This window comes from Coloeus monedula, assembly GCF_965178545.1.
Source record: "Coloeus monedula genome assembly, chromosome: 2".
NCBI classification, from domain to species: domain Eukaryota; kingdom Metazoa; phylum Chordata; class Aves; order Passeriformes; family Corvidae; genus Coloeus; species Coloeus monedula.
The window spans coordinates 48,917,198-48,931,079 of NC_138782.1; the positions used below are offsets into that span (position 1 = coordinate 48,917,198).

The 13,882-nt window shown below is 36.2% G+C and overlaps 1 protein-coding gene across 1 annotated transcript in view; it reads left to right on the top strand.

Moving 5' to 3' along the window:
- RYR2 (ryanodine receptor 2) overlaps positions 1-13,882 on the top strand; it is a gene marked incomplete at both ends in the record, with an annotated part of 390,473 nt that overhangs the window by 220,013 nt on the left and 156,578 nt on the right. Inside the window, 5 exons of the mRNA XM_082276741.1 lie at positions 394-610; positions 830-934; positions 5,096-5,199; positions 9,319-9,402; positions 12,934-13,093. Of these exons, the coding sequence (XP_082132867.1) occupies positions 394-610; positions 830-934; positions 5,096-5,199; positions 9,319-9,402; positions 12,934-13,093 (670 nt within the window). The remainder of the gene's footprint in view (positions 1-393; positions 611-829; positions 935-5,095; positions 5,200-9,318; positions 9,403-12,933; positions 13,094-13,882) is intronic.

A 13,882-nucleotide genomic window follows, 5' to 3' on the forward strand; every position in this document is an offset into this window, starting at 1 on the left:
GAAGTGCTTGATTGATTACTCTGGGTTATAATCTCTGCCTTTAGAGACTCAAAAGGCTGCTGCTTACTTTATAGTTGTGCTGAGTAAACTGATTATTCTCTCTCTCAGGGATTATTGGTCTCATGACTTAGAATGCCTTTGTTGAAGTAAAATTAACTAGAAAAAAGAATCATTTACTTTTCCCATGTTTTTTTCAAACTCCTGCATCATAAACTCCAGCAGCAGTTGGAGAAAATTGAACTGTAAACACTGCAAAGAAGCTGCAACATTGACTTTTTTCCCTTTTCTTTTTTTTTCTTTTAAAATAGCATTTAATATTCTTTAGGCTTAGAGACTGATTAGGCTTTACCCCAGAGGTGTCTTGGTTATCTAAAGTAATTCTGATGTTTGCAGGGTTCGTTTCTTGCTTGGAGGTCGCCATGGAGAGTTCAAGTTCCTTCCTCCACCTGGATATGCTCCATGCTTTGAAGCTGTCCTACCAAAAGAGAAGCTGAAAGTGGAGCACAGCCGAGAGTACAAACAAGATCGTAGCTATACAAGAGACCTACTGGGTCCCACTGTCTCTCTATCACAAGCAGCTTTCACTCCAGTTCCTGTAGATACTAGCCAGGTATGGAAATGGAAAGATTGCATGTTCCTTTTTAAACACACACATATTATAGGCCTATGTTACTTTATTTGGTTGAATTTGCACTGGGTCCCAAACTTGATTTTTTCTTGGGTTTGTTGAGAGATCTGGTCTGTATAAAGTTTGTTATGAAAGTTTGGATGGCATGTCAAGCAACTTATTTGTAATAGCTTCTTCCTCTCTTATCTCTTCTCTTTTTAGATTGTTTTGCCTCCCCACCTGGAAAGGATTAGAGAAAAATTAGCAGAGAACATCCATGAACTTTGGGTTATGAATAAGATTGAACTTGGCTGGCAGTATGGACCAGTATGTACCTTCCAAATTAATCTTCTGTTAATTGCATAGTATGATTCAGCACACTGGTTTCAATGTACTAGCGGGACTGCATTTTTCATCTTCTCCCCAAAATTAGTAAGATTTTAAACACCTTCCCACCGAAAGCATGTGGAAACCAACAGTGCTTGTGCATTTCTGAACAAAAATTCTTGTATTAAAGCTATTTGGTGCTGAAGTTTTCAGTCTAACTGTCAGCACAGAAAGCACATAGTGAGTTTTTCACCTCCTATTTGTTCTTGGAGCAAGACGTTCAATTGACTGGTGGAGTAAGCCAATGAAAACAGTTATGCTTGGTTCTCTTTTCGTGTGCTAACTGACGTTACTCTTTTAGAAGTCCCAAATAAGTATTGCCTATAGGAAATTCCATTAAATCTGATTTTTGCCTTCCTTTTCTCCACTTTTCAGTCTCGTGCCTGTATTAGGTGCTCTACATAACTATTTTCTTATCTCTTTCCTATTTTCATGGAGTATGAAAAAAAATTTTGTTTTAAAGTCGACCAGTAAAAAATTATACAAGCTTGTTAATTGTATCCCAAATGCTGTTTCATGAAGAGAGATTGCTGTGAAGAGTATGTAGAAACATGCAGTAGGTACTAGATATGTGTAAAAACATGTATGTATTCTATTTTTGTTACTAAAAAGATTTTGGTCTTCTGAGGAGTTCAGGTTACAGATTAAGGTAAGTGGGCATAGGTATTGTATTTGGTGTGTCTTACAGCAGTACTTAAAAATATATGATTAACAGAGAAGACCTCTAGATTTTGTTGTAGTTAATTTCTCCATCAAATCAAATGCAAAACCTCAGTTAAATTAATGTGTCAAAACATTTTAATTGTGGTGTAATCATACCAGCTGTGAAGCAATCTGCAGGAACTCTTAGTGTACCATTATGTATCATTAAGAGTCTAATTGTACAGTTGAACACTATTTAAACTATATATGATAAGTATTGAATTAAGCAGTGATAAAGTTAGTTATGTTCAAAATAAAAATAGGTGTTAAATCTTTTAAATTACCTAGCTTTCTCTATCTAGCTTTAGTGCATTGTGGTAGAATGTGCTTGCTTTGGGATTGTGACAAAGTATATGCTGATCATTTTCTGGAGGTTGATTTTTTAAATCATACTGGTTCCTCACAAATGATTTTCAGTTTCACAGAATAAGGGACCCACAAGGATTATCAAGTCCAGCTCCTGCCCCCCACAGCACTATTCCCAAGAGTCACACCCAAACACTTCTTGAGCCCTGTCAGGCTTGGTGCTGTGACCACTTCCCTGGGGAACCTGTTCCAGTGCCCAACCACCCTTTGGGTGATGAACCTTTTCCTAACATCCAGCCTAAACCTCTCCTGACACAGCTTCAGGCCATTGCCTCGGGTCCTGTCCCTGGTCACCAGAGAGAAGAGATCAGTGCCTGCCCTTCCCCTCATGAGGAAGCTGTAACTGCAATGAGGCCTCCCCTCAGTCTCCTCCAGGCTGAACAGAACAAGTGACCTCAGCTGCTCCTCATACAGCTTCCCCTCAAGGGCCTTCACCATCTTCAATGCCCTCCTTTGGACATTCTAATAGTTTAATATCTTTCTTACATTGTGGCACCCAAAACTGCCCCCAGCAGGTGAGGCCACCCCAGTGCAGAGCAGAGAGGGACAATCCCCTCCCTTGCCTGGCTGGCGATGCTGTGCCTGATGCAGGATACACTTTGCCCTCCTGGCTGCCAGGGCACTGCTGCTTCATGTTCAACTTGCCATCAACCAGGATACCCAGGTCCCTTTCCATGGCACTGCTTTGTAGCATCTCATTCCCAGGTCTGTCTTGCACATCCAGAGTTGCCCCATCCCAGGTGCAGAATCCGGCACTTTCCCTTGTTGAACTTCACATGGTTGGTGATTTCCCAGGCCTGTAATTTGTTGAGATCTCTCTGCAGAGCCTCCCTGCCCTCCAGGGAGTCAACAGCTCCTCCCATTTTTGTATCATCTGCATTTAAGCCAATTCTAGTTATCTGAATTCCTGCACTGCATCTACTGAGTACTGAGAGAAGGCATGGCACAGAAATTAGCTTGTTCATACACACACAAGTCCTCTAATATTAGATTTTGTCTTTTTAGTTCAGAGCAAGATGCATTATATGTAGCACCTAGTGGTGTTTTTTCACCAAGTCTGAAAGTTTAAAGGCAAATAGACAGAATCTTTAAATGACCCTCCAAATTATTTAAAAAATCTGCTGTATCATTTTATATTCCTCCTACATATCTGCGTCATCAGATCTGTATGTAATACCACCAAAGTGATACCTGCTATTGCATATCATATTACTACTGCATTCTATGCATGTAATGAAGTAAAATAGCAAGCTAATGTAGAAAAATCATGGAGTTTGTTAATTGGCTTGATTTTAAGTCTGAATACATGCTCTATTGAAATCAGGAGAGGTATCTGCATATCGTTGTTTCTGTTCAGTGTCACTGCACATTTAAAACCAGCCACAAAAATTAAGAATTGATGGGTGTCATGAGTTCTGCCACTGATATAATGTGTTTGCAAGGCAGTAGATTTTTATTTTGTACTCAGAAAAAAAAAAGAAACGGGAAGGTAACCCACCAAATATTTTGACTATATAATAGAATTATTATACGTTGTAGTTGTAGAACAGAAATAGTGTCACAAATTAATATTGGAATTCTGAGGAAAATACCTGATGTCCAAGACTTAAATTATCTGTACACAGATCTAAATACAGAGACTATACTCAATTTTTTTTAATACAGATTACCATAGATCTTAGGAATCTGTAAATAAACGTTTCAGTGCTGCTAAAAGATATTTTTCATTTTATATTCTATTATTTTTCTAAGTAGTTTGACAGTTGAATTGCCTGTATTGTCTGTCCAAAGAATATTAATCCCATCAAATCAAGATAAATACCCCCTAGAGACTGTAAAGATTTTTCAATCCAAAACATAAACAAATGACTGCTGTTCAATCTGAGAATTATGTGCTGGGATCAAAATGCAAAAACTATGTTACTCAGAAATGTTATAGAGAAATGTGTTTGTTTTTCATGAGATTAAATAAATTAGGTTAAGTAGTGTAACGATCAATTTTGAAAAATTGTAACAGTTAGGTTTCTTAACTTCAACTGTTAAAATTCAGTTTTCCAGCAGAATTTTCTGATTGATCAAAAATCAATAATGTTATTTTTCAATAACTTCCACTTTTCAGCTTTAAAGGTTAATATAAATGGTGAACTATGCTCCATCAAAGATTGACACAAAAATGTTATAATACATGGTTAAAAAATTTGTCTCGGCTGAGCAGATGTTAACAATTGCACTGGGGTCTTTTAGGTAATATTTTCAAACTAATGTATTTTATCAAGCCTTTGTAGGTGTTGTTGGCTGAACTCTAGCACAAGATGTTGAGAGCTGTAGAGTGCTTGATTATCCCAGCCTCCAAGGTTGACTTTCTTGGTTATGGCCAAGTATTAGACTAAAACTGTGTAGAAACAGAGAGGGTTAAAAATGGTTTTGATCAAATTTTTAAGTTCCTAAATGTAGGATTTTGTAAATTATAGTTGGTACTGCTCTCCTATCACTACGGTAAAAGTAAATTCCACTCATATGTGACCTCCGAACAGTCACATTCTGCTTCTGTGGTACTGGAAATAACAGAAACAAACATTTTCTGAAGTAAGAGATGGGGAAGATTTATCTTTTATATTGTTATTTTCCCTGGGTAAGGATTTCAGTACTATCTATATCAATGTATTTATACAAACTGGATGTAGAATTTTTCAAACATGGTGCTGAAGATGAGACGGTACTTGATGGCTGTATGTTAAAACATAGATTGCACTGTTTTTGAACTTTGCCTATTTCCTGTGAACATCTGTATAGCAGCATGTACAAATTAGCATTTATTCCACTTGAGATATGCAAATCTGAAGTTTATTTGAAAATGCAAATTCTGCATTGCTTGAACACAATGACAATGCTCTGAGTATACAGAATACTTTCTGTTTTGAAGTATTGTCCAGTTTGAGTAACTCTGACAGGGTCAGCTTTTTGATTGGACTGGTTTTAAATTTCATTCAGTTTTTAAGGCATATTAAGCTTATTTCTTTACTGTTTTTTCAGGTTAGAGATGACAACAAAAGGCAACACCCATGCTTAGTGGAGTTCTCGAAATTGCCGGAGCAGGAAAGAAATTATAACTTGCAAATGTCACTTGAAACACTGAAGTAAGTCGCTAGAACTTTTGAAGTTTATAATTAGAGTTTCTTAAGGAGATGCAATTTCCAGAATTATAAATTGACATGCGAATTAAAATTTGATGTGTAGGTGAGGGTAATAATATGCAAATGAGGGCATGAGATACATTAATGAATTATGTATTTGGCACTGAAAAATGACTTTGATAGTCTTTTTAGAATTATTGTGGTAATACTGATTGTGAAATGACAATTCAGACAGTTTTCATCTAGGAGGAAAATACTAGATCCAAGCTTTGGAAAAAAAAATCTTTACTTCTTATTTGGTTTAATTCAATTTTGTTTAATTATTTTTAATTTTCTTTATTGATAAAACACACTTTGACGCTCAATAGATATTTATTTTTTGCACATGACTAAATTAAGAACTTTCCTTCAGGAGCCCTTGCTGCTATTTCTGTGTTGTCTGTGCATGTTGCCACAGAACAAACAGTAGCAGGCATTCTCTCCTTTTGTGGAAGGAAGCTCTCCAGTTGGAATGCTAGAAAATTTCATTGGGACGTTAAAGGGTTTGTTGAAATAATCTAGTTTTCTGGTTCACAAAGATACAATTTCTCACCTCAGCTTTGTCAATCAAGGAGGTGTGAGTTCTTGCTTTGCTGTGAATTAATTAAAAAATCTGTTACTGTAAGTAATTTCTTCCATATGTAACATTGCATGTAGCCAACATGTAAAAATATTTCTCAAACTGATAAATGCTCGATGGTAGATGTGGTTCTTCAGTCACCCATATCTGAAATCTATTCTTTCTTTTTTTTTCTTGTTAGAATACAGTTGCTTTTTCCTATTCAGGGAGTTGGAAAAGGATGAATGTCCACACGTGATATTACCTTTCTGGAAATATTTAATTATTAAAATATTTGCCATGTAAACTGATAGTGCAATATAGTGTTTACACTCACAATAAAAGGACTTGATGTCCTCATAGTAGAAAGGTATGCAGAACACTCCTTCAAGAACTTGCAGATTTCTTTTCAGGCCAGCTTCTCTGCACTATTTACTGATCTACTGTTCCCACAGTAAATAAGCTACTCAGTGAAAAACATATTTATGACCATAAGTGCTAAGCAGTTTCTGGAGGGATATTTTGCCATTATTTAGAGGTAAAGCATTCAGAGAGAAATTGAACTGGAAGCAAGAAAGTAAGTTCAGATTTTCTATGGGTAGATATTAGAATTACAAGGAAAGTTTTTGAGCATTTCCTGTTAGCAGAGCAATGTGCTAGGGATTCAGAATACATTCTTCCTTTCTATTTTATGAAAGTACAAAAGATGATGTCATTAACATTCACTACAGCTGGATCTTTTCCTAGAAAACTCGATATAATATGGCTCAGGCTGCAGAAAAATCATGCTCTCTTAATTAAATGCACACTGCTAATGTTTCACTAAGTATTGAAAAAATTAAATGAGTCCTTACATGATTTCTGGTTCAGGATTCAGTGCTTTTCTAATCTAACCCTGTCAAAACAAACAAAAAAAGCTTTCATTTTATAAACCTACAAGTTATGGATTGCTCTTTTTTTAGTAATTTTTTGCTTACTCTAGAAAGAGTCTTTCCATTTAATGGATAGTGTCCGAAATATAAAGCATTCAGTTCTTCTGTGTTTTTCAAAATTTGTATGCTTACTGAACCAAGTCGTCTTTATTTTCTTATATTAGTTGTTTTCTGAAAAATGAAGTTCTAATTTTGTAGTATCGAGTTGTATTTATCATGTAGACATCTGTTGCACAGGGACTAGGAGAGTCTTGCTCAGTTTGTTTCTACAAGCTTGAAAATGTAGAAAAATTAGTGCACTAATCACTTCTAGGTGATCGATAGGTGACAACTTGAATTGTAAGCTATCTTGACTATTTCTGTACTGGATGTGTCTAATCTACTAGCTGTCAACCTTGATGGGAGAAAAAAGGGAAAGAAAATGTTATTTTAAAACTCCTAATAAGTTTCTTTATAATTTACCTCAAACTGCATACTTGAAATAGTTGCAAGACATCGAGAATATGCTGATTGTAATTGTGTTTTCCTTGGTGGTTTGTTGTCAGTCTTGCTGCCAGATGAGAGAGTTAGAAACCAAGGAAGATTCATATTATCTGATACACCATTTCTTTTCCATATATTGGATCTGTGTATATTTTTCTGTACAACTGAATACTTTTATGAACTATAAAAATTACATACTGTATGAAATGTCAAGATGCAGGAATGAGTTGCCTCTGAAAATGTCATGGGATTAAAATATGCTTATTTATACTGTTTCTGCACATTCTTGTATTTTATAGTTTGGTCTTGTATTTTTTTTTGTTGTTGTTCTTGGTTATTATTTTGTGACTGACTTTCCCATTTCTATGTATTTACTCAGTCTTGTGTGATAATTACTTGTATCATTGTGATGATGAGAGTTGCATTCAGGCACTTTTATTTTTCTTGCTTAGGTTTGAAGTGCATTAATGGTCTTTCAGATTCTGCCAGTACAGTCTGTCATTTTATCCTCCTGTGGCACTCTTATTTGAATTTGTTTTGTTTGGGTAGAGATAATTCCTAGCTTACATTACAAGAAAATTAGGGTTACCAGAAGTTAGCATTTCATGATTAGATATGTTCTCCTACTTATGCTGGTGATAGCTGCATAGGAATCACGTACTATTTATGCCAGTTGAAATTTAGCTGCATGGAGTATTCTTAGCAGATAGTGTGTTTTGCAGGAAGGGGCCACTGGATATTTGTTTCCTCATTTCTGATTTTACTGTCTAATTTTAATTCAGGGTTCACAGTCCATAACAGTGGGACTTACTTCCTGTAGCTAGCACTAAAAATATGCTGTAAGAATGTCCTTGAAACAGACAATTCATCTGCCTAGAGAAATAATGTTACAAGGGTATTTATGCTCTTTTATTTTTCTCCAGTCAGTTCAAGAACAGTAAATATAGTTAAAGCAAGACTAGAAAATACTGTTTTAGCTAGTGGCAAGAACAAATAAAAACCTTGTTTGACACCTTTCTTCCACTTCAGGAAAATTTGGAATGGAGTCCAAGGTATTTACACCTGTGATTTCTTCTGTTACCAGTTTCTATCAAAAATATGGTTATCATCCTCAGGTTTTGAGGAAATTCTTATCAGACTCCAAAGTTAAGTCTCTGACTTTTGTCTAGGATTTCTATTGATTTCAGTGTAAATATTTTAGTAATGCACCTAGACTAAAGAAAGACTTTATAAGACAACATTGAATATAAATGCAGAAACAAATAGTTAGTAACTTACAGATCAAATCCTGTAGACAAATGAGCCTTAAAATTTATGCTGCTGAACAGTGTGACTATAAGGAAGAGAAGAAGTCTGAAGTAATCAGAAAATTAGTTAATACTGTTGAACCTGTTTTAAGGTTATATAAATATTTGTTTTCTGAAATGAGCTGCATTTTGCAGAGTCAGGCCACAATGGGCTGGTTCAGTGGCTCTGTGGTATAAGCCTTGTGGTAGATACATGACACACTGTCTAGCTTGAATAAGATGGCAGTTTTGCCCTAGTGCTTATCATGTATTGTGCTGTCACTTCTCTCTTCAGTAGTGTGTCCTAAAAAGATGCAGATCCAACTGAAATCTCTAAATAATAGCTTCCTCAGAAAGAAGACACATTCTGAGAATAAGTGATATTTTTTGCCTTTTTTCTTTTTGTCACCTGTGATATAATTAACAAAACATTAGAAGATGTGGATATGAAGCAGTATGAATGAGTATGTCAGTTATATGAATAAGTATATAAAGCAGAAAAAATATTTCAAGGGCAGAGAATCTTCAAACTGATACCTCATAGATGAAATATACGATATGATAGTTCCATTTTGAAGTACCTTACTCATATTTTTACTAAAAATTTTAGGAACATCTTGTGGCATTTTCTTAGCTCTATCAGAAAGTTTATTACATATATAAAAAGGCTGGTGTTGATCTTTCCATACTATATTGTGGTAATTTCCAAAGGTCTCATTTGTTTTATAGTGCTGTTTGTAGGCACTACAGTATGCCTTTAAACAGTAGGAATGCTAAATGTAGAAACACTGTCAGTAATTAATCTCTGATTTCTGTGCCCTAGAACCCTGCTGGCATTAGGATGCCATGTTGGAATTGCTGATGAACGTGCTGAAGAAAAAGTGAAAAAAATGAAACTTCCAAAGAAGTAAGTTGAAATTGTTAAGCAGCGTGAATTAAGAGCCTAACTCTGTTTTAACAATTCCATATTTACACTGCTAGTTTTATTAGTTCTTGGGCATGCACGTACATGCATGAATTCTCAGGAATTTTCAGAAATATTCACAAACCTTCGTTCATGGTTTATCTTCCAGATATTTGTCACCTGATGTATAGACAAATTTTAGGTTTTTCTGTGCTTCATTGGAATGTGTGACATTCATTGTTACATGTTTCTTTTATATATGGTGTGTACCAAAGAGATTTTGGTAATGACAGAAAATTTGTCAATGTATTTTACTGTGCTGCAGATATTTAAAGGCGACCCTTTTGAAAGTTCTCAAATGGCCATGACTTGAGGTGTAGAGAACTGGTACAATCACCTGACTTTTTTTCCAAGAGATCTGTTGGCAGCAGCATTGGTTAGACGGGGCTTAGCCTGGTATGGTGTAGTGGCCTCTGCTACCACAGCTCTGAAACCAGCTGTCATGGCCCAGCCAAGTTGTCCTGGCTTCTTAGCACCAGTGCACTCCACCACAGCATGGGAATGAAGAATTTGGGAATTTGAACACAGTTGAGATAATGGAACTGTAGTTTCATATGCCTAAATGACAGCCTTACTGCCCAACTTACCCTTGAGCCCATGGGATGAAGGGGGATTATATAATACGTAAAAAATTGGAAAAGTAAAGGTCACAGTTTTACTAGGAGAGAACTTCTGTATGGTCTGTTATTCCTAAATTTAAGTTAATAATTTAGTTTCCTTGGTTATGACTCAGAGCAATGGTAAGTGCTGCTGCTGAGTTCCTGCCACCAGTAGCACCTCATTGCTCTTTGCAGGAATGTGCAACGAAACAGCAGAAATAGCTGTTCCTCTGGTATTGCATATCTCCATTACTCACAGCAATCCTTCACTGACCCATACCTTTGTATTACATGCGGTCCCCGAGGCCAGTGTAATAACCTTCAGCACATGTTTAACTAAAGCACGCCTTCTTTCTTCCTTTTGTGAGCCAAACTTTTTTGCCTCATTCTGGCAAGATTCCTGCAGTCTTCTAGGTAAGACTACTACTAGAAGATATCTTTAAGAACCTGGACCCTCAAGCCTTTGATATCCACCACACTGCACATATTTGCATACCATTGATATTACAGTTTCAGAATCCCTCATGTGGTGGCTTTGACAGAATGAATGGAAATAAAAGCAAGGTATTAATTTAAGTTCCCCCCCAAACTGCTCTTCAGTTTTGGTATCCCAAAATAACTGTATATCTCTCAAAGAAGGAACATCTAGGGCCTTCTGTATTTTCATTCTGAATTTCCTGGGCAGAAATATATGTGCATTTGCAAGATTGTTCAAGTGAATAAAATTTCCTGCTTTTGAAAAACTGCAGCTAAATCTCAAGTGTGAAGAAATCATGCTTCCTAATATAAGAAGACCAATAATGTTGAGTGTTTTTAATGTCATTAGCAGTCGTAACTGTAGAAACCTGAAGTCATACCATACATACAAAGTCAGGATTTTGATATCTCACATGTAATAGATTGAAAAAACTAGCAAAAAGGAAAGCAAAACATTGTGGCAATATTCTTAAAAGCTCATGCAGGGGAGTGTGACAGGAAAGAGCACAGTAATTGCCAACCTGACAAGTGTGCTAATTTCATATGTTTCACTGTTTGCATTACTGTCTTCTTTTACTCATCTCATTGAAGTGACTTCACAGATACCTGAGGAGAGGTAACTGTGAGGGCAGTTAACTCCTGTGTGGGCCTTGCTGTAATAGAAACCTGCAGATTGGGAACTATGTGGATGGCTGATTTTGGAATGATGTTCTTGATATGTTGTTTTCAAACTTGAGCTTTTTCTTTTTACTGTGGTAATTTTGAAGGAAGATCCAACCTCTTATTTATAGATGGTAGCCCCCTTAAATACCTGGTTGTTTTAAATTATTGTTTTCAACAAATAATTTGTTTAAATGTGTTTTAAAATGGTTGTCACAGAACAGAATTAATTAAGATTTGTAAACTATTTGAATATTTTAGAATATAAATGGAGATAAATACTGTTTAATTTTATGGGTTTCTCTCTGTCCGTACAAATAAAGAAAATTACCAAATTGTTCAGAAAATAATTGAGCAATTATTTAAACTAGCCATTCTTTATACACTTCAGGGTGTATAATTTCAATGAGAGAATGTTGTTTATTTTCACAGACTCCTTTTGTTTCAACCAAAATAGTGCTTTGTATGCTGGAGGAGAAATAGAATCGTAGAATCATTTTGGTTGGAAAAGACCTTTAATATCATGAGGTCCATACTCAGAGATATTTAGGGTACGTCCATCCACAAGGTCCAGCCTGTTTTTTCCTGGGACAACAGGAAAGCCCGAGATCTGGTACCAGGAGAGCCTCTGCTCCCCCTGCGGTCCTGGACTTGCTGTCTGCAGGCTGTTTTTCACACTTTTTTCCCCCTTTCACTCCTCTCTGCCAGTGAAGCTCTTCACCTTTTCTTAAAAACGTTTTTCCAGAGGCACCTCCAGCATGGCTGAGGGACTTGGCTTTGGCCAGCAATGGGTGCCTTTTGGGGCCAGCCAGAACCAACTGTGTCAGGTCATGGAGGCTGCCCCTTGGGCACGGACACCCTGTACAGCCCCTGTCTGTCTTCCCCCACAGTCTTCTCTTCCTGCTCCTCTTTCCTTGTATGTTCCCTCATCAGCTGATGTAAGGGGGGACTGTGTCCACCACCATGGTGGTGCCACATAGTGCCGTAAGTTTTCATTGTAGATTTAGTAAGTCCTGTTGTGCTGCATCCATGACCATATGCTTTACATCCTTTTTTGAAGATTTGCTTGTAAGTAAATTAGGAGATTTCTGTAATTAATTGGAAGGGAACAACTTTATAAAAGTAGCATTTCTAGGAGTGCTAAAAAAATTGAGGAAGCTGCCTTTCTATTCTGAAGTCCTGCTTAAATTTTAAATGTTTGCTCCTATGATTTGAAGGATAATTAAGGTATGAATTATTATGAAGAAAAACTTTTAAGGTGGATTTCATAACTGTTCTTGAGCAGGCCATTTGACCTGCTTTGTCTCAGCATCCCTTTATGTAACAGGAAGAATAGATTTTCTCATTTCAGTGGGAAGTAGATAGAATTTAATAAGTATTGCCATCTGCTCAGAGATAGCAATAATATTGTTGATATAAGCATTTAGATAAACAACAGCTTAATCTACTACTTTGAATATGTGGCATTATTGAAATACTTTAAAAACATTTTTAGTTTAGACCATTTTGACCCTGGTCACTTCATTACCAGTTACTTCATCCCATCAAGATGCAATTAGCTTGAAAGAGAATCAAAAAGAAATCAATACTCAAATGTACATTATTACTCTTTATGTTCAAAGGCAGATATCACATTTATATAGATATATTGCATAGATGTTATTTGTTTCTTTAGTGGTTTCTATTAAGCTTTTTTTCTTGCTAAAAAAGTAACTGCAAGTTCTGTTTTTCTCAACAGCTATCAGTTGTTGAGTGGATATAAGCCAGCACCCATGGATCTGAGTTTTATCAAACTGACCCCCTCTCAAGAAGCTATGGTGGATAAACTAGCAGAGAATGCCCACAATGTGTGGGCAAGGGACCGTATAAGGCAAGGCTGGACATATGGCATCCAGCAGGTAAGTGCTGACTTCAGACACTTAAAATTTATCTATTGAGGTATTTCACAGCCAAATGGAAATATTGGTGACACACAGCTAATGGATGCAAGTTTTTCAGTCAAAGAAAACAAAAATACATAATTAAAGCAATCCTGCTAAACAGCAGTATGAGACTCTTCTACAAGCAGTATTAAAAAACTCGGTGGTATATTCTTGTATGCTGTCTAGATCTCAGGGTGAGAAAATTGCACGCAGGATGCTAATGTGCTCCAGTATTTTAGGAATGTAAATACTGACTTTCACTAGGGGAATCATTTAAATGTTTGCAGTTCTGGGAATTGAATAATTTTGTTTATCCAGGTAAATCAGAATGTAAACTTCTAGTAATAACTTTGCTAATATGTTATATTTCTGGCAGAAGCCGTGTTTAACTGGGCATAGTTAAGTCAGTCTCAAAGTTCCAGTCCTACTTTAGTTGTTTCAGTGAATAGGAATATTATTTGGTAGTTATCACAATGTGCTACAAAGGAGGGGAGTAAGAATAAGGCAGGGTGGATTATTAAAAGCAAAACTCAGGTTCTTTGGTTTCTTTAAAAAAAAACCCCAAACAAGTCAATTTGATATATCATGAGCCTTATTTAGTATTTTTGAAGACAGCTTCTAGATCAGTTTTCCCCTTAAGATTTTCTGTTCTTTCTGTGATTGGTTATGAATTTTATATACAGAAAGGTCTCTTCATTTGCATTAATAAATATGTAGTAGCATTTCACAGTGAAATTTTAGGACAATTCACCCCATGAGGAAAAA